A 21159-nucleotide genomic window follows, 5' to 3' on the forward strand; every position below is an offset into this window, starting at 1 on the left:
AGGCTCACTCCTGGCTCTGTGCTTGAGGATCCCCCCCACCAGCCGACGATTTTCAGGGAACCACACCACGGGGTGTTGGGGCTTGAACCCAGGTTGGCTGCAACTGTGTGCAACTTCCGTCATCACGATTTGCATTTTGACCGGGGTGCGTGCATGCACGGGTGTGTGTGTGTGCGTGATTGCGTGTGTGTGGGGGAGGGTTGCACCCTGCCGTCGGGGCTCACCTTGCCGTCGGCCGCCGTGTTGATGCGGTAGTGGTACACTCGGCCCTCGTAGCGCAGCGAGATGGACAGCTGCCCGGGGCTGCTCTCGCTCTCGCGCACCAGGAAGCTGCCGTTGATGAGGCTGCTGAGCAGGTACTCGGCGGCGCTGCGCGACACGGGCCCGTGGTACCACGAGTGCTTCTCTAGGCTGTTGACGGGCGTGATGTAGTTGCTGGGCACCCAGCCCTGCCCGTTCTTGGAGCGCACCTCGCTCCACTCGCCGTTCTGGTTGTAGCCCAGCACGCGCAGCTTCTCGCCTGGCGGGGGGGGGGGGGGGGTTAGGGGGCGTCACGGACACAGAGGTCACGGCTCCGCGGGACCCAGCACCCTGGCTCTGGGCCTGAGAGGCCAGTGCTCCCTCCTGGGTGGAGCCGGGCACGGGCACCCCCCCAAGGAGGGAGACTCGGCACACGGACCCCACAAGCATCACCTCCCCCGGGACCCGAAGGCCCAAAAGGCCCCCCCAAGACTCCTCACGGGGACGAATGTCTCAGGCGCAGATGTAGGGCAGAGGCAAAGGCCACTGAGGACAGCTCACCGTCGCTATTTCTTTTCTTTTCTTTTCTTTTTTTTTTTTTTTGTGGCTTTTTGGGTCACACTCGGCGCTGCTCAGAGCTGACTCCTGGCTCTGTGCTCAGGGACTGCTCCCGGCACGGCTCAGGGGACCCTCGAATAGGGTTAGAGCCTGGGTTTGCTGCACGCAAGGCAAGCGCCTTACCCACTGTCTGCACTAACGCTCTGGCCCCGAAGAGTGATTTGATCTTATTTTTATCTTTTTTCTTTTTGGGTTCCACCCGGAGATGCTCAGGGCTGACTCCCGGCTCTGCACTCAGGAATTACTCCTGGCGGTGCTCGGGGGGGGGGGTCCTAGAGGATGCCGGGGATCGAACCCGGGTCGGCCGAGTGCCAGGCCAACGCCCTCCCCGCTGTGCTGTCGCTCCGGCCCCACGCCACTTTCTTAAAAACGGGCAACACCAGGTGTGGCCCCCAAGCCTGCCCCCCCCTAAAAATGTCACTTTAGTTTGATCACTGGGTTTTGGGGTCACCTCTGCTAGTGCTGGGGGTCTCCCTGGTGGTGCGAGGGGGACTGGGGTGGGGGTCCTCGACTCTCCCTGCAGAGCGCTCGGCCTGCGTGTCGGGCGGCCAGTCCATGGTCGGCGGGCAGCTGGGATCAAGGGGGCCAGCGAGAGGGACTCGGGAGGTCCGGGCGGGGTGCCCAGTGCGGGCACAGAGTGGAGGATTCTGGGACCAAGCCCCCCCCCCCCGCCCCAGTCACACAGGGTGGTGGCAGCCCTTTCCAGATTCGAACCCGGACCCTAAGGCGAAGTTCTGGGCCCTCGAGGCTGAGCCAAACCTCGATCATTTCACCCAGACGCAGAACTCCTCAAAACACTGTTTTACAGAACAAAGGGGCTGGAGTGACAGCTGAGTAGGAGAGTGACAGGATAAGGCTCGCGCCTCGTACTGACAGCAGACCTGGGTTCAATCCGCGGCATCCCACAGGGTCCCCCGAGCCCCGCCAGGAGTGATTCCTGAGTGCAGAGCCAGGACTCAGCCTTGAGCATCACCAGGTGTGGCCCCCAAAACCCACCCCCCTAAAAACAACTTTAGTGGGAGTTGGAACATGACGTGACTAAACTTCGATCACAGTCAATCTCGGAGCTGTGTATCTCACTGTGACTCAATAAAGAGACATTTTTAAAAAAAATGTGATACGTGTGATAGACTGAAACAAAAGGTATGTGGGCCGAAGTGATTGTCCAGCAGGGAGGGCATCTGCCTTGCACACCCCGACCCGGGTTCGATTCCCGGCATCCCATAGGGTCCCCCGAGCACCGCCAGGAGTGATTCCTGAGTGCAGAGCCAGGAGTCAGCCCTGAGCATCGCCGGGTGGGACCCAAAAACGTCAATAAATAAATGAAACGAAACGTGTAATAGTAAAAAAAAAAATTTCTTCAGGGAAAAACGCATTAGTTCAATCTTTGGGCTCGGGGGCCACCCCTGAGCGTACTGGGGGGTCTCCCGGCGGTGGTCGGGAGGTGGGGGGTGCTGGGCCTCCCTCCCTGCCCTGCCCGGGGCCCGAGCGGACGCCACAGACGCTCACCTTTCGTGATGCTGAGGGTGTTGTCCCCGCTGGCGACGAAGTCGTAGAGTGCGACAAAGAGGTTGGGGTCCGTCTCCGTGGCGCCCAGCAGGTTCTCCTTGGAGCTCCAGCGAATGGCCTCGTTCAGGGCCTGCGACTCCACGTCGCAGCCAAACGGCCGGTGCAGCGCTTCTGCAAGGCAGAGACCCAGCTCAGGGCGCCTCGGGGCCAGGACGGATCCCCACCCCGGGCCCCGAGCACCGAGCACCGCCGGGGGTGGGGGGGCAGCCAGACGCAGCAGGAGGGGAGGGAGGAGGTGAACAAGATTCAGAGAGAGACAGGGCGCGGGCGCTTAAGTCAGACCCTGAACACGCCGAGACCAGAGCGAGGGAAGGGCCCTCGAGCTGTACGACAGGCCCCACCCACGCGGGCCTGCGCTAACCGGGGTTCGAAGAGCGAGCGATTCTCCTTTATCCATCTTCCCCGACTCCCGAACTGCAGGTTTCTGAAAACTCGCCCACTGTCTAAATCCGGACCCGCTACTTTCAGGGAGAAGGAGGGGCCAGAGCGACAGCACAGCGGGGAGGGCGAAGGCCTTGCACATAGCCAACCCAGGTTCCATCCCCGGCATCCCCTCTGGTCCCTTCAAACCCCGCCAGGAGTGACCCCTGAGCACAGAGCCAGGAGTCCTGCCAGTTGGAGTCCCCAGTTACGTATCTATATATATAATTCAACAATCGCAGAATTAGTGCCCTACAGGAAAAATTCTGAGACTGTTTGCGAAACACAGACTGTGGCTCAGTACCACTCTGGGTGTGCCCGGGGCGTGCGTGCGGGCACTGCTCGGAGAGCTGGGGAGTGGCTCCCATCTCTCCCGTCGCGTTATTTAAGACGAGCCCATTCCCCTTTTTGTACAACGGCAGCCGCTTCTCGGAGGGCCCAGGAAGCTCCCGGCACGTGCCCCCACGGGTGAGACCCGGGTTCCTGGGGGCGTCACGGACCCTCTGCGCGGCCGGACTGTCCTTCTCTTTGTCTTCAGAGCCCCCTGAACAAAGACACGCACAACGCCCCCCCCCCCCCCCGCGCGAAATGACAGCCGTGGCCCGGGACCCCCTGCCTGGCCATCGGGCCCCTGACTCTGCCCAGCCGTGTTTGTGTGTGTGTGTGTGTGTGTGTGTGTCCCCAGGACCCCCTGCCTCAACGCCTGCGTGGCCACCGGGCCCCTGACTCTGCTCAGCCGTGTGTGTGTGTGTGTGTGTATGTGTCTGTCTGTCTGTCTGTCTCTCTCCCGCCCCGGAGTCTCTCACCTGGGCTGTGTGTGTGTGTGTGTGTATGTGCGTGGCCATCGGGCCCCTGACTCTGCCCAGCCGTGAGTGTGTGTGTGTGTGTGTGTGTGTGTGTGTGTGTCTCCCCGGGACCCCCTGCCCCAATGCCTGCGTGGCCATCGGGCCCCTGACTCTGCCCAGCCGTGTGTGTGTGTGTGTGTGTGTGTCTGTCTCTCTCTCTCTCTCTCTCTCTCTCTCTCTCCCGCCCCAGCGTCTCTCACCTGGGCTGTGTGTGTGTGTCTGTGTGTGCGTGCGTGGCCATCGGGCCCCTGACTCTGCCCAGCCGTGAGTGTGTGTGTGTGTGTATCTCTCCCCGGGACCCCCTGCCCCAACGCCTGCGTGGCCATCGGGCTCCTGACTCTGCCCAGCCGTGTGTGTGTGTGTGTGTGTGTGTGTGTGTGTGTGTGTCTGTCTGTCTGTCTGTCTCTCTCTCCCGCCCCGGCGTCTCTCACCTGGGCTGTGTGTGTGTGTGTGTGTGTGTGTGTGTGTGTGTGCGTGGCCATCGGGCCCCTGACTCTGCCCAGCCGTGTGTGTGTGTGTGTGTGTCTGTCTGTCTCTCTCCCGCCCCGGCGTCTCTCACCTGGGCTGTGTGTGTGTGTGTGTGTGTGTGTGTGTGTGTGTGTGTGCGTGGCCATCGGGCCCCTGACTCTGCCCAGCCGTGTGCGTGTGTGTCTCTCTCTCTCTCTCTCTCTCTCTCTCTCTCTCTCTCTCTCTCTCTCTCGCCCCGGTGTCTCTCACCTGGGATGTGTGTGTGTGTGCGTGGCCATCGGGCCCCTGACTCTGCCCAGCCGTGTGCATGCGTGTGTGTGTGTGTGTCTGTCTCTCTCTCTCTCTCCCGCCCCGGCGTCTCTCACCTGGGCAGCCTCCAGTCTGGTCGCCCTCATCAAATCCAGCCTCCACACAGCGGGCAGAGTGATCTGGGCAAGACAAAAACGGGGCCGTGTCACGCTTTCCCGCCCTCCCCGGGGCGGCACCCAGCCATGCGCTCTACCTCGGCCCTGCCAGGCCGAGAACCGGGGGTCCGGCCCCCGCGCCCGGCGTCTGCAGCCCGGCCGTCCCTGCCCGCCACCGCCGTCTCTCCCTCTGGGGACCAGGCCCCAGCTCCCAGCCTCGCTCCAGAATCTGGGCACAAGAGTCACTAAGGGGCTACTAGGGCCATAGCACAGCGGGGAGGGTGTTGGCCTGGCACACGGCCAACCTGGGTTCGATTCCCAGCATCCCCTAGGGTCCCCTGAGCACCACCAGGAGTAATTCCGGAGTGCAGAGCCAGGAGTAACCCCTGTGCATCACCAGGTGTGACCCAAAAAGGAAAAAAAAAAAAAAAAAAAAGCTCACTAAGTTCTAGCCAGTCACTCCAGCAGTGGCAGGTGGCTGAGCCGCCCACACGGACACAAGGGGTGGGAACCCCATGGCCGGGCAGTCCCAACCCCCAGGGGTCTGAGGGCGGCTTGGCCCGGGTGCTGCCCCATTAACAAAGAAACGGACTTTAAATCTCCAGGGCTATGGGGAGCCGGGGTGACAGCTCAGCAGGGCAGACGTCTGCCTTGCACGAGGTCGGCCCGGGTTCGATCCCTGGCATCCCACAGGGTCCCCTGAGCACCGCCGGGATGATCCCTGAGTGCAGAGCCAGGGTTCAGCCCTGAGCATCCTCGGGTCCAACCTGAAACAAAAACGTCTCTGGGCAAATCGAGTTTGGTTCTCTATCATAACCACGACAGCATGGCTAGAATTCTGTGCAGGGGCTGAGTAGGTGCAGGAATCGCGGGGCCCTGACCAGACGCCACATGACAATGGCACATAACCCACCGACTGGCCACAGATGCTGCCGCGTTTTTCCTCAGTCACAAGGACCCTGTCCCCTCCAGCTCAGTCCTGACGGGGCCACACATCCTTGTTTGGAATGAGAGGCTGGACAGGGACTTCCGAACTCTCGCTGGCCTCAGCCCAGAGCCGGTCCGTTTCTCACCGGTTCCCGGCTGGCCCTGAAGCCCACAGCTACCTTCCTGCCACAGGCCCTTTGCACTGCCCTCCCTCCTGCCAAGCCAAATCTCCCCCGCCCCAGAGAGTGTGCTGGTGGGTTCGAGTCTCAGCGACGCCTGATACCCAGCTTTCTCTCCACGGCCTGAAGGACAATGCGCACATCACAAACTCTTTCCTCATGGGTCCGTCCAGGTGCTGACCACGCCAAGGCTTTCTCTCTGCCCTGCTCGCAAGTGCCCAGTCTCATGCTGGGAAGGAAGCTCGCCTTGAGGCCGCGGGGGTGGGGCGTGGGGAACGCGGGGTGTCAGAAGGTTTCTGAGGGGGACAGAGGGGCGCCAGCCAGCCCAGCACGCCCCAGCTGGGCCGAGAGGAGGCAGGGCCGGCCCAGGGCACTTTCCCTCCTTTCCCTTCTCCCTCCCCTCTCCTTCCTCCTTTCCTCTACTCTGGGCCCCCTGGCATTGGCACGGACAGGCTGAGACCCACGTTTACGGAAAGTCGCAAGACACATACTGGCATCTGTCAGTGCATCTGCCGGCAAATCCGCGTGGGACAAAACTCCCACCGAGGCCCGAGCACTGGCCAGCCGGCCCCGCCCCTCCCCAGCTGACCGCCCCGTCCAGCCAGAGACTGGCTCCTTCCTGCCTCCTTCCCGCTCACTCTTGTCCTCCGAGCACCCAGGGCCCGCTGCCCGCGCACGGAGCCACCCACTCCCGCAACCCCCGCATCCTCAGCTCTGGGATGACCCCTCCAAAGCCGCCACCGCTGACCCCTCGGGGCCTGGGCCGAGGACTGGCCAGCACCCGCAGGCCCGGGCGAGTCCGCACACACGCCGTCGGCTCGGACGCTCCAGGGCCGGGAGGGCTGTGTCTCCCGGCCCCCGCGGGAGGTCATCGCTCGACCGCCGTGACGGCTCCGGGCTGTTTGCTCTCCCAGCTGCCCCCGACTCCCTCCCGCCCTCTGGAACACCGCGGTCACTGACTCCAGGAAGCGCTCCGTGGAGAACGTGCGCGTGGATTATTCCTCAGGGCCGGCATTGCCGCGCGCTGTTTACTTTTCTGAACTGTCTCTTCCAAGGGGCGAGTTCCCTCCCGGCCGCAGCCCTGCCGACCCCCGCCAGCCCTTCCCCATGGCCCCTGCCCGACCCCGTACCTGCCAGGCGGGACAGCGCGGCCGCCAAGGGCTCCCCGCAGCCCAGGGACGCCGTCTCCCCGCCATAAGCGCCGGGAGGAAGCAGGACCGACCCCAGGACCATGCTGTGCCGGGGCACGGGGCGGAGGAGCTCTGCTCCCGGCCGAGGCGAGAGGGGAGTGTGAGAATCCCGGCGCGGGCCAGCAACGGGAAAGGCATGTGACAGTTACTCACGACCCGGCCCAGGCGCCCATTGGCGGGAGGCCCATTGGCGTGTGTGTGGGGGGGGGGCCGGGGGGGGGTGGCGGAGCCACCCGGGAAGGCCGGGACACTCTCCCCGCCAGGGTGAGTCAGAGGCCGGTGGCTTCCCCAGCTAATCAGCCAAGCAGCCCCTGCCCCCCGGCCCGAAGGGACTGAGATGGGGGCGGTGGGCACTGCCCGCGTCTCCCCAGAGGAAACCACACAAGGAACAGCAAACACACCCTGGCACGGGAGGCGACGCCCGGCAACACCCCGGCCTCGCCTCCCTCCACTGACATCACCGCGAGGAACCGCAGCGCCCGGGCAAATAGCTGCCACCTGATTCACGAGCGCCAGGGCCGGGAAGGCGCTGCCCGCCGGGCACGGGTGAGAGCGCCTAGGAGGTTTCAGTGCTCCGAAGTCAGGGCCGGAGCGACAGCACAGCGGGGAGGGCGTTGGCCTGGCATGCGGCCGACCCGGGTTCGATCCCCGGCATCCCACAGGGTCCCCTGAGCACTGCCAGGAGTGATCCCTGAGTGCAGAGCCGGGAGTCAGCCCTGAGCATCGCCGGGTGGGACCCAGTTCTCTCTGCAGCAGTGCTCAGCCCTGGGAGAGACGTACGCAGGCCTCTCTAGCAAGCCCCGCGGACTCACAAGCCAGTGCTCAGCGCCTGGCCCCGACACACAAAGCAGCCTGCTGGACTGAACATCTGAGGGCAGAGTTCCCCAGGGATGGAGAAGCCGGGGCCAGGAGTGTCACCGCTTTCAAAGGGGGGCGGTAGGGCCAGAAGCCAAAGGTCTAAGCAGGGGCACAGGTGAGCTGCTGGTTGGGATGGGGAGGCTAGGCGGGAGGCTGCAGGGGCTCGGAGGGTCAGGATTCGGCTCCCAGCCCCCGGGGGGGAGAGGATGGCGGGACAGGCAAGATCACAGGCAGGGAAGGCGGTGGTGGCGGTCCGGGAGGCCCTTGATGGGAGCAAGTGAGCACTGGCCGGCGGGCACCTCCCCTCGGGACAGGAGTCAGTTAAGCCACGCGCGCAGAACACGCGAGCGACTCCACCGGGCCAGGCCCTGTGATGCTGTGCAAGTCCAGAGACGCCATGCCAGGGCCACAGTGAGGCACCTGAGCTGCAGACAGACAGACGGACAGAGAACTGGGGCCCCAGGAGAGCTCAGGGGGGAGCCGGACCCACGGGCAGGCGGAGCCGCGGGGCTGAACACTGTCCCTCAGCCCCTCGGACTCTGTCTCCCTCCTGCAGGGCGGGCGTGGGCCAGAGGCCGGGAAGCCCCCCAGACAGAGAGGAAGCAGGATAAACGAGGGACATGGGACAGAGACTCGGGAACAGCAGGGGTCCGAGGAAACGGCTCCTCGCGTCTCAGGATTCTTCAACCATGTTCGATGGGTGGAAGCAAAAAAAGAGGAAAAGGGGGGGGGGGGGAAAGACGCTTCCGTAAGTGCAGACAAAAGACAGCAACCACAGAGACAGGGGAGAGACCCGAGACGCCGATCAAAGCAGAGGGCGAAGATCACTCTGACAGACCAGTCCAGGAGGCTCCAGGACGCAGAACCAAAAGGAAAAGAATCCACCACAGAGGTCATGCTTTAAATTTCATTTTAGAATTTTCCCCTCACACGTCACGTAAGGGCTGTGGATTAGAGCAGCTCCTGATGGTCGGCTACAAGCGTCCAGCCCTGCCCTGTCACACCTGTCCCCAACACCCGCAATTTCCCCAAATGCCCCTTAAGCCTAACCCCCTAGACTGCCCTCAATAATTTTATATCGCTTGTAATTTGCTAACAATGATCAAAAACTGTTTCCTTAGGGGGCCGGAGCGATAGCACAGCGGGTAGGGCGTTGGCCTTGCATGCGGCCGACCCAGGTTCGATTCCCAGCATCCCATAGGGTCCCCCGAGCATTACCAGGAGTGATTCCTGAGTGCAGAGCCAGGAGGAACTCCTGTGCATCGCAGGGTGTGACACAAAAAGGGGAAAAAAAAATGTTTCCTTAGAAGTCAGTGAAGATTGCTGTGTCTCGTCATGGAGTCATTAAGTCACCCTGGAGATAAGCTAAAATGGGATACTTAAAAAATAAAAACAGCTAGGGGCTGGAGTGACAGCACATCCAGGAGGGCGTTCGCCTTGCACACGGCCGACCCGGGTTCAATTCCCAGCATCCCGTAGGGTCCCCCGAGCCCCGCCAGGAGTGATTCCTGAGTGCAGGGCCAGGAGTCAGCCCTGAGCATTGCAGGGAGGTGGCCTCAAAAGCCAAGAAGGAAAAAAAAAAAGCCAAAGCGAGCAGTTGCTGGGGCAGGCTCGGGGCGGCCAAGCTCCTCCTTCCTGGCTGACCAGGACGGGCCAGGGGGGTTACAGTCCGCAACCCCGCCACCGCCACCGGGCAGCTTCCGGGCTGACCTGCAGCCCTGGGTGGGCGTCTGCCCACCAGGAGCAGAGTCCTCAGCCCTGGCGCTGGCTGGCGTGTGCCGTGGGTACACGGTGGGCCGTCGGGAGCTCTCGAGGATGCTTTCAGGCTGTGCAGAAGCTCTGGCTTCCGACGAGGCCCCTGCACTGTGCTCCCCTTGCACATCCACTCGAACCCCCCGGGACACCCAAGAGGCGGTTTTGTTTTTATTTTTAAACCCGAGGGAGGAGGCTCTGTGTTAGCGGCCCCCACCCGTGCCATCAGACAGGCCGCGGGGGCCGCAGGGACAGCTCAGCGGGGCGAGGCCATCAGCACCCACCAGCCAGCGCCCCCGGCCGCACCCCCAAGTCTGTCACTGCCTGAGTGCCAGCTGGCCCGGCTGGCAGGGGGACCAGCCCCCAGCACACCGCCCCCCGCCCCCCACCAACCAGTGGCCCCTGGTTATTTGAATATTTGAGCTGACAAAAAAAAAAAATGTTTTTTTTTTCCCCTGCTTTCTAGGTCCCACCCGGCGATGCTCAGGGCTGACTCCCAGCTCTGCACTCAGGAATCACTCCTGGCGGGGCTCGGGGGACCCTAGGGGATGCCAAGGATCGAACTCGGGTCGGCCGCGTGCAAGGCCAGCGCCCTCCCCGCTGTGCTATAGCTCTGGTCCCATTTCAAAGCTTCCCACGGCCGAAGAATCAAACTGAGCACAGAGTAACTAACAGAAACGCAATGACCTTGGGGCTAATTAATTTCCTCTTGACAAGAGAAACGGACTCAGCCGCCCACCCGGGTGAGCTCGTCGTTATCCCGCTGGCTGGAGCGACCCGCCTGCCTCCAACGTGGAGGTCCGGCAGGCCTAGCTCGGCACATGTGAGCAGGAAACACAAGCAAACGGCAACGCACACACGCACACACAGCGGGTGGGGGGATGGGTGTCAGCTCATCTGGGCCCTGGCCTGGTGCTCCGCTGGGAAGGGGGTCCTGCAGAGCCTGGACGCCCCCCACGGGGGAGAGTGGCCTGGGGTGCCCCCAGACAGGCCCTTCAGACGTTCTCAGAAAGCACCTCCCAGCCGAGGGGCCCCAGCTGTCTGCGTCCTGGAAGGAGTGCCCCAGGGACCAAGCCCGGTGCGAGCTATTTGTGGCCCAACGCCCGCGTCATCCCGACAGAAGGAGTCAGACGGGGCCTTGCGGATGTGTGCACTGCATGGGGGGGGAGCCGAGTGCGGCCGCGCGTCACCAGGGGCCTGCGGCTGCAGGAACCACCAGGCCTGGGGGTGAGGAGCAAGAGGCCAGCGGGTCCTCTACACCCTGAGCCCCTCTGCTGCGGGTGTGTGAGGACCAGGGGCTGGCCAGGGCCACCCACTTGGCTGCAGGCCCCCCCGCCACACACACACACACACACACACACACACGCACAGCCACATACACACACACCGCCACACACACACACAGCCACCACACACACAGCCACACACAGAGACACACACACACAGCCCCCCCCCACACACACACACGTACTCCAAGGAGGCACTGGCCACCCAGCGTCATGGCCAAGCACGATCCCCGGACACCACGGCCGGGACAGAAACCAACTCGGGTCAAGCCTCACCCCCGAGTGAAGCCCCAGGAAGCTCAGGTGTGCGGGACTCTGTGACTGAGAACTCTGGGTTCAACGGGGCTGGGAGCGGGGACCCTCTGCCCGTACGTACCCCCGTCTCCGTCTCCGGCGACTCAGTGGTCACACCCACAAGCCACCCCTGGTGGCGCCAGATAATCTCGTCACTGACCACCATCTGGATGGCACATCCTTCTCTCCCGGAAGGGAGCACAACATGACGCTCACCGTAAACGTGCCTCGGGACCCCATGCCAGGCTGTTTCACTCGGGGCACCCCGGAGGGGGTGGGTGACGCCCTGCCCCGCCCCAAGGGACCCAGCCCTGGCAGCCGAAACACCGCCCGGACTTCAAGAGTGCCCGCCACACTTGATGGGGTTCAAACAGTAGGCAACCAACCTCTGAGGGAAATACATCACTGTCTCACTGTCATCCCGTTGTTCGTCGATTTACTCGGGCAGGCACCAGTAACGTCTCTATTCCTCCCAGCCCTGAGATTTTAGCAGCCTCTCGTTACTCGTCTTTCCCAACCATTGGAGGCTCTTACAGGGTCAGGGGAATGAGCCCTGTTATTGTTACTGTTTTTGGCGTATCGAATATGCCATGGGGAGCTTGCCAAGCTCTGCCCGTGCGGGCAAGATACTCTCGGGAGCTTGCCGGGCTCTCTGAGAGGTATGTACATATCTGTTACTGTATTTGGGATATGAATACGCCCAATATGAATATATGTGAATACATATTTTTTTTTAACAGAGATATGTAACAGCACACCAGACTTAATCTCTAACAACATGCCAGTTATCTCTTATACAAGGTCTTCATGGCCCCTATTGAAATACAACAATCTTCCCACTCTTTCCTCTTAGGATACTTTTTGTAGCATTTTCAGCAGGTTTTCATAGCAAACAGTACAAAATATATAATTTCAGTTCTGCTTTGGGGTAGGGATTGGGGTTTGGGATGGGATGGAAACACCCGAAATATGGTGGTGGATTGGTGTTTGGAGAGTAAATGTCAAATATTGTGAACTACCTTATAAAATTAAAAAAAAATTTTTTTTAAAGAAAAAAAAAAGACCACCAAGGGGGGAACAGGGGAAATGAGGTTATTGGTGTCTAACAAAAATACTCGAGGTCAGTATTTCACCAAAAACATTTCTGGTTTTTTGGTTCACTTAAAAAGCGGCGAGAGGGGCTGGAGCAATAGCACAGCGGGTAGGGCATTTGCCTTGCATGTGGCTGACCCGGGTTCGATTCCCAGCATCCCATAGGGTCCCCTGAGCACTGCCAGGAGTGATTCCTGAGTGCAGAGACAGGAGTCAGCCCTGAGCATCACCAGGTGTGACCCCCTCCATCCTCAAAAAATATATCAGTGCTGATGATTTTGGGGCATTATTATCCAGTCTTGCCCTCACCTCTCTCATATAGACCCTAGAGCAATATTTAGCTTTAGAAGTAAAATAAGAATATAACCGGCCAACTCCAATATCTGTGACTTGGAATTTGGTAACAGGCGGTTTAGTCCATAGAGTTGATCAATACGAACTGAAACTTTTCATTTCCATTTTTGTCCTAGATTTTTGCTCAGATTCTTAAGATATAAGAGCTCCAAAACTTACGAGGCTTAAAAAAGCTAGAAGCCAATTTCATCAGTGGGAAAGTAGCTGTTCTATAAGGCTATGTTCAATTTTAATTTTTCCCCCCCTTTTTGGGTCACTCAGCGATGCTCAGGGCTGACTCCTGGCTCTGCACTCAGGAATCGCTCCTGGTGGAGCTCGGGGGACCCTAGGGGATGCTGGGAATCGAACCCGGGTAGGCTGAGTGCAAGGCAAACGCCCTCCCCGCTGTGCTATCGCACCAGTCCACAATTTTAATCCTTAAGGACGAACACAATCTTAAATAAAACACACGTTGTGGTCCATTCCTAAAGTATTCTACCCACTTGGCAGCTAGAACACAACTGCCTCGGTGTAGAAATAGTCCCCGTGAGTCACAAAATCAAGCAACGAGGTTCCCAACAGCTCCTGATTGTAACAGAAGAACCTTATTGCAATACACTATAATTTTGTTGATTTTTTTTTTTTCTTTTTGAGTCACAACTGGCGATACTCAGGGGTTACTCCTGGCTCTGCACTCAGGAATCACTCCTGGCGGTGCTCAGAGGACCCTACGGGATGCTGGGACTCGAACCCGGGTTGGTGGCGTGCACGGCCAGTGCCCTCCCCACTGTGCTATCGCTCCAGCCCCAATTTTGTTGATTCATAAGTGTCAGACTTTTAAGAACTCAAGCGCCATGCTCAGTTCTAGACTGATGACTCTGGGGAAGAAAGAGCGAATGTCCCCCTTCTCCTCTCTGGGGAGGGCGAGTCTTCGCCCTGGGCAACGGGAACCTGCCGTCCCTTATTCTCCGGCGCGGTCCAAGCCCTGCGCGTGACCAGCGTCGCTCTTGAAAGGGGACGTGGTGTGCAGGAGGAACTGCACGCAGCCCCCTCTGGTCTCGAGGCCTCCCTCTTCCTCACCACCGCAGTCTCTTGTCCTTCCTTTGCAAGGGCAGGGCTGCCTCAAGCTGCTATTTAGAGACCTGCCTTTTTGGGGCAGAGCAATCCAGATGCTGGCTGGCCAGACTCCCGCAACGGACAGCATTGTCACTGATTTTCCTTCAGATTCGCCAGCCTATCCCGAACACGGCGGACGGGAGTGCTCATGGGCGCCGGGTCCCACGCCAACTCGGAGCAACCGTAAAATTAGCGCCCGCTTACGAAGCACTTATGGACCAAACACTGTCCCCGTTTTCCACTTCCCCTTACAAGTCTGCTGGCATCATTTCTAATGCATCATTTCTGAGAGTCCCGTCTTCGGGCAAAATCAGTCCGGCTCCGGAGCCCCTTGGCCAAGCCAGGATGTGACCCCAAGGGCCATTTTCCTGCCAGAATACCGCACGTGTGCCACAGACACACGCCGTTAGATTGCACATGTGCGTACCATGACTCACAGGAAAGCTGCATGCGTCTCTGGCCCCAGCTGGGATGTGGGGGACAGCCCTGGGCAGCAGAGACTCTGGCCACCAGCAACCCCATGATGTGGTCACTGCTGGTCACTCACCCAAGGATCAATTTAGACTTGTGTGCAATTTTGAGAGGGGAGCGTATGATGCAATATATGTAGTGTTATGTAGTATGTATGAAGCATGATGTATATGTGTAAGGGCACCCTGGCTCTCTGCTCGGGGGACACTGCGTGGCACCAGGGTTCGAATCATCGAACACGGCTGCAGCCACAACATAAGTACCTTCACCTCTGTTCCGTCTCCAGCCCAGGGATTTTTTTTTTAATAGGAGGGAGGGAAAAAGAAAACCCAAATACTAACAATATTCAAAGTTTTTTTCTTCACTGTCACTGTCATCCGGTTGCTCATCGATTTGTTCGAGCGGGCACCAGTAACGTCTCTCATTGAGAGACTCACTGTTACCGTGTTTGGCATATCCAATTATATTGCTTCACAATAGAATTGAAAAATTTTTAACTGCATCACCACGAGAGACAAAGTTATTCGAGACTGGGCCAAACCACGTTCCAGTGCCCATCCCTTCAGCAGAGAATTCTTTGGGGAGCAGCCAACAGTTCTGCAGCGTCTTCCAGGTCAACGAAGGAGTGGGGTTAAACTTGTCCCCATCCCAGGAACCCATTTCAATGTTCTTTCTGTGTTACTTGAATTCTACTGACTCTAGCTGGATGCTGAACCGGGAACTGTCATGCTCACTCTAACTCCCTGAGAGACTAAGAATGTAGACGAGACATCAAAACGGTTCCTGAGGGCTGAGCCCGGCCCAGGGGAGGAAGAAAGGGCAGAGAAGGCGGAGAGAGAGAGAGAGAGGGCTGGAGAGATGGCCCGGAGGGGAGGCACTGGCCTTGCCCACTGCAGAGCTGGGGTCAGTCCTTGGAGCCCCAGAGGGTCCCCCCCCAAGCAGTGCCAGGAGAGATCCCTCAGCACAGCCAGGTATAGCCCCCCAAAACGAACCGAAACAAGAAAAAAGAAAAAGCAACGTCATACTAACCCACAGCTGTCACACCGACATTTGGACTTTTTAAATTTTTTTTTTTTGCTTTTTGGGTCACACCTGGCAATGCACAGGGCTGACTCCTGGCTCTGCACTCAGGAATCACTCCTGGTGGTGCTCAGAGGACCCTATGGGATGCTGGGAATCGAACCCGGGTCGGCCGCGTGCAAGGCAAACGCCCTACCCGCTGCTATTGCTCCAGCCCCGACATTTGGACTTTTGAGCACATTTCTCCAGAAGCAACGAAGAAGATAGATAATGGCAGAAAATACTATCTACTGCTTGCCAGTCCTTGTTTCCAATAAACCCTGTATTATAATTAAGCTCATTTCAACACCAGTTTAAAAATATACACACACACACCCACACACACACCCACACACACCATGCCCCCCCCCCCGGCACACTATGGGGCCAGCGGGACGGTACAGTGGGTAGGGCACCTGCTTTGCTCATGGGGGTTCGATGCCCATCACGGCCCCACCAGGAGTCAACCCTGAGGCACGGCCAGGTACGGTTCAAAAACAGAAAAACCAAAACAGTAACGATTACCCCACTTTTTCGAGGAGGAGCCGCCAGCGTGAGAGCTGTAACTTGCCACTGGCCTCAAATGCTTAGGTTGGGGGCTGGAGAGATAGCACAGCAGGGAGGGCGTTGGCCTGGCGCATGGCCGGCCCGGGTTCAATTCCCGGCATCCCATAGGGTCCCCCGTGCACTGCCAGGAATTAGTGCAGAGCCAGAAGGAACCTTTGAGCATCACCTGGTGTGACCCTGCCCTAACAGCTATCTGCCCCCCAAACCTTCCTGAGTCCCTACTCTCCACCACAGCCAAACTCGGGGGGCTGCCAGGCGCCCCCCCCGCCCCCCACCCCAGCCTTGGAGAGAGTGACCTCTGACTGGGAGGTCAAAGAAAGGCCCAAAGGAGCACAGGGCCAGCCCGAGGCCAACAGTCACGATGTGACTTCAACAATGATCTTTTTTATCATTATTTTTTTTATTTTTAGGTAACACCCAGCAATGGTCAGGGTTCCTCCTGGCTCTGTATCACTGCACCACGGTCATCCCATTGCTCATCGATTTGCTCCAGCGGGCACCAGTAATATCTGATTGTGAGACTCGTTGTGACTGTGTTTGGCATCTCAAATACGCCACGGGGAGCTTGCCAGGCTCTGCCGTGCGGGCGGGATCCTCTCGGTAGCTTGCCAGGCTCTCCGAGAGGGACGGAGGAACTGAACCCGGGTCAGCTGCATACGAGGATAACACCCTACCCGCTGTGCTATCGCTCCAGCCCCCTCCTGGCTCTGCACTCAGGAATTATTTCTGGTCAGCTAGGGGGACCCTATGGGGTGCCGGGATCAAACCCTGATCGGCCGTGTGCAAGGCCAATGCCCTCTCTGCTGTGCTATCGCCCCAGCCCCTCCTTCTGACATTCTTCCAAAGACAAAGCTATCACAATATTGGGGCTGGAGCGACAGTACAGCAGGGAGGGCATTTGCCTTGCCCGAGGCTGACCCGGGTTCGATTCCCAGCATCCCATAGGGTCCCCCGAGCCCGCCAGGAGTAATTCCAGAGTGCAGAGCCAGGAGTCAGCCCTGAGTATCGCTGGGTGTGACCCAAAAAGAAAAAAAAAACAAAAACTATCCCAACAGATGAGGGATCTGTGCCCCTTGGGGGAGAGGGGGTGGGAGAGTGGAAACACAGTGGCCCACACAGAGGAACTACCCACAAAAGGTGTGTGTGTGGGGGGCTGGAGTGATAGCACAGCGGGGAGGGCGTTTGCCTTGCAGGCGGCCGACCCGGGTTCAAATTCCAGCATCCCATATGGTCCCCTGAGCACCGCCAGGGGTGATTCCTGAGTGCACGAGCCAGGAGTGACCCCTGTGCATTGCTGGGTGTGACCCAAAAAGAAAAAAAAAAGTGTGGGGGACATAAGACTCCCTGGGGAACGACACAAATCGACCAGGGCTGGACAAGCACCACAACCTCTTAGCACCTGTGTTGCAAACCATAATGCATCCAAGGAAAAGGAGAGAGAGAGCAGGAAGGAAAGTGTCTCCCGTAGAGGGAGGCTGGGGGTGGGGGGTAGAGGCTGGGGAAAGGGGGGACACTGGTGGTGGGAAATGTGCCCTGTGGAGGGACAGGACGAGTGCTGGACCGTGGGGTGGCTGACACGCAATCACAAACAGCTTGGTAACGGTCTGTCACAGATAGCCAATTAAAAAATTCAAAAAGAAAAAAATGTCATGTGGAGTTCATGGCCACTTCAATCAGCTTAATCAATGGCTGAATAAATAGCTGTACTCCTACATTTAAAAAAAAAAGGGGGGGCTGGAGCGATAGCACAGCGGGGAGGGCATTTGCCTTGCACGCGGCCGACCCGGGTTCGAATCCCAGTATCCCATATGGTCCCCTGAGCACCGCCAGGGGTGATTCTTGAGTGCAGAGCCAGGAGTGACCCCTGTGCATCGCCGGGTGTGACCCAAAAAGAAAAAAAAAAAAAAAAAAAAAAGAATCGGCCAGGCAGGGCTAACACATAGGAGCTGCACCGGGGCCAAACTGGTTTCACACCATCACTGTGAAAAGGAAGAGAAAAAAACGGGGCATTTCAGGCAAGTCAGAGGAAAACACAACGATCGTGTCCAGCTCATCACCAAACACTACATTTTATTTATTTACTTTTGCCTTTCGGGTCCCACCCAGGGATGATCAGGGCTGACTCCCGGCTCTGCACTCAGGAATCACTCCTGGCGGTGCTGGGGGACCCTATGGGATGCCGGGGATCGAACCCGGGTCGGCCGCGTGCCAGGCCAGCGCCCTCCCCGCTGTGCTATGGCTCTGCCCTCCCAACACTAAACTTTCTCGGCGGTGCCAAGCTGGGAAGTGGCCGGGGGCTGCGGTGCCCGCTCATCTCAGGGGAGACGCGCCTCCCGCCTGGAGCTGCGGGCTCTGGGCGCAAGGCGGCCCGGTCACGCCTGCAATGTGTGGAATTCCGCCCGCCGGGCCCCCGCCTCCCGGCAGGCCACGTCATGGCCCGCAACGTCTGGGCTGTGCCGGCGAGGAGCCCTCCAGGGGATGCCAGGAATGTGCCCGCCGGGGCCCCGCGCGGGTTTCCTGGAGCCGCTGCCGCCGGCACCTGGCCCAGTGAGCACGTGGGCATTCCGCGCGGGGGTCGCTCCCGAGGCCGGACGGGGCCCTCTGGGACCCCCGCGGGCAGCTGGCTCCCCTGGGGCCGGGCCAGCCCACAGCAACTGCGGCTCTGCACACGCCAGCAGACACAGGTGGGCGCAGGGTGGGCCGAGAGGGAAACGGGGTCACTCGCCCACGGGGGCCTCCGTGGCATCCCGAGGGGGCGTCTCAGTAGGCTCGGAGGATGCAACGGTCCCCGGGTCCCCAGCTCGGACCCATGGCGGTCTCTGGGTTCTGCAGGCCCGGGAAGCATCCGTAACGCACGAGCCGTGTCGAAAAAGCTGGACAGAACGAACCTGTCCTTTTGAGGGGCGGGTTTTGGACTGGGGGTGGGGGAAGTCACACCAAACAGCTGGGGCAACTCCCGATGCAGTGCTGGGGGGCTGCAGGACTCCTGCTGTGCTTAGGGGGGGACCATGAAGTGCCAGGGATGGAACCGGGTCTCCCCAGCACACCTTTTTTTTTTTTTTTTTTGCTTTTTGGGTCCCACCTGGCGATGCACAGGAGTTACTCCTGGCTCTGCACTCAGGAATCACTCCTGGCGGTGCTCAGGGGACCTTATGAGATGCCGGGGGTCGAACCCAGGTCGGCCACGTGCAAGGCAAACGCCCTCCCCGCTGTGCTATTTTTTTTCATTTTGGGCCACACCCGGCGATGCTCAGGGCTGACTCCTGGCTCTGCACTCAGGAATCACTCCTGGCAGTGCTGGGGGACCCTATGGGACGCCGGGGATCGAACCCGGGTCAGCCTCGTGCCAGGCCAACGCCCTCGCTCCGGCCCCCGACACTGAGATTTTTTTTAAAACTGAAGCAAGCCCGCCCCACCTCCCACAAGAAGGCCAGATGCTGGTGGCCAATCGGACGGCTGCAATAAGCATCTTGGTTATGCCACAGATGCCCTGACACCGGGCCCAGCCCTTCTGGCTTCTGCCAAAGCGGCAGGGGAAGTGCCAAGTTCCCAGTCCAGCCAGGGACTCCCGCCCCGGGCCTGGCACCCACTGCTTCCGTGCCCCCCTCCTGGACCCCTGGCGGCAGGCCGACCCAGGAGCAAGGGACACATTTAACCGCGACTGACTCGGGTAAAGGCAGAAGCGGCACAGGAGCGGAGAGGGCCCGCGTGGCCAGCAGCTGGTCACAAGTTCGAGTCCCCAGGGTCCCATGTAAGCCGAGCACGTTGCTGGCAGCTGAGCGGTGGGCACCCCCCCCCCCAGTGCCACCAGCCGGTTCTGGCCGCACCCAGGCTGGGCACGTGGAAAGACCACAAAACGGGGTGTGGCCCCTGGAGATGACAAAACCCGAGCCCCGGGCAGGGAGCGAGAGCCGGATATCCAGCTGCGGGGCCGCTTCCCGGTCACTGAGCCGCCTGCCCAGCAGGGAAGGGCCACCCGGGGGGCGTCCCCCCGCCCCCTCCCAAACCAGCTGTGGGCAGGTCCCTGGCACGGAGAGAACAGAAGAACGAGCAAAGACATCTCCGTTCCACGGCCTCTCGAATTGCGGCTTGGTGTCTGGGCTCAGGGCTCGCTCCTGGCAGGGCTCGGGGGTCGGGGGGGGCCCAAGGGAGTGCCAGGATCGAACCCAAGTCAACGCCGTGCGAGGCAAGTGCCCTCCGCGCTGTACCGTGGCCCCATAATTTTATGAACTGTTTGAAGAAATCTAAGTTTTGGATTACATGCAATTGCTGTTTATAAGATCATCACAATATTTATAAAAATCTTTACAACCCAAGCCACATAAACACACACAAATAAATCCAAGCCAGTTTTTTTTTTCAGTACTCTTCATTTTCGTTATGTTGGTGTTTTTTTTTTTTTTTATTTAATCTCCCAATTAAAATTAGAACCAGAGGGTGAGTCAAAACCTTGGTATCATGATGAAAAGTTTGGAGTGTAACGAGAACATCTTCGCGGGAACAAATAACCACCCACTAAGTTTAATTCTAGGGTACACTTACATGCACAACCTCAGACGTCAAGGGGATAGAAAGAAAGCTACATTGTTTTCTTTGGGAGAGTGGAAATTAGGAAACACATTTACAAGTCCCATCTGAAGTCAGAACAGTTGAGTGAGTCACCAGTGGCAAATGTGCGGGCTGCAGATGCCCCGATCTGCAGGGTGACGCTTAGACCATCCCAGCCTGACACTTCCGAGAGCTCGGAAAATTCCACCACCGGAAGCAGAAGCGGAAGCGGATGGTCCCAATCTTCCCGCAAGAAGCAACGGGCAACCGTGATGACAGGCTCACGATCCAGGATGATGTCACAAGTCCTGTGCCTGGGCAATCCTGTTTGGTTTGGGGGCCACACCCGGCGATGCTCAGGGATTACCCCTGGCTCTGCGCTCAGGAATCACTCCTGGCGGTGCTCTGGGCACCCTAGAGGATGCTGGGGATTGAACCCGGGTCAGCCACATGCAAGGCCAAAAAAAAAAAAAACCCGCCCTCCCCACTGTGCTATGGCTCTGGCCCCAAGCAATTTTCATGATGGAAAGGCAAAGGGGGAAAAAAACGGGGGGGGGGGGGGGGAAGAACACGTGGCGATGCTCAGGGCTGACTCCTGGCTCTGTGCTCAGGGATCACTCCTGGAAGTACTCGGGGGACCCAATGCCAGGGACTGAACCAGGCTGGCTGCGTGCAAGGTATAGTACTATCGCCCTGGTTCCCAGAAGGGAAGTTTAAAGGGAATCAAAAAACAAAAACAAAAACCAAAAATAGAACATGCACGATTAATTACCATAGGACATTAATTACATCAAGTCAAGGTGTACCAGAACTGTGACGAGCTAGCCCAAAGCTAGGGACAGTAAGGTGAGACGAAGTCCCTGACCCTCAGGGGTGTCCCTCAGCCCGAGAGCCGGCTGCCCTGCCAGCATGAGGTCACGAGT

The 21159-nt window shown here is 59.2% G+C and overlaps 1 protein-coding gene across 4 annotated transcripts in view; it reads right to left on the reverse strand.

Annotated features, from left to right (window-relative positions):
• ABL2 (ABL proto-oncogene 2, non-receptor tyrosine kinase) overlaps positions 1 to 21159 on the reverse strand; it is a 76601-nt gene that overhangs the window by 13193 nt on the left and 42249 nt on the right. For 2 of the 4 annotated variants that reach the window (XM_055120337.1, XM_055120334.1), the window contains exons 2-4: positions 4526 to 4588; positions 2368 to 2538; positions 225 to 520 (exon numbers count right to left, since the gene is read on the reverse strand). In XM_055120337.1, the coding sequence (XP_054976312.1) occupies positions 225 to 520; positions 2368 to 2538; positions 4526 to 4588 (530 nt within the window). Of the gene's footprint in view, positions 1 to 224; positions 521 to 2367; positions 2539 to 4525; positions 4589 to 6800; positions 6919 to 21159 lie in introns of those variants that run through there. The other 2 variants (XM_055120335.1, XM_055120336.1) reach the window with 2 other exon arrangements.

This window comes from Sorex araneus, chromosome X (genome assembly GCF_027595985.1).
Source record: "Sorex araneus isolate mSorAra2 chromosome X, mSorAra2.pri, whole genome shotgun sequence".
Taxonomy (NCBI): domain Eukaryota; kingdom Metazoa; phylum Chordata; class Mammalia; order Eulipotyphla; family Soricidae; genus Sorex; species Sorex araneus.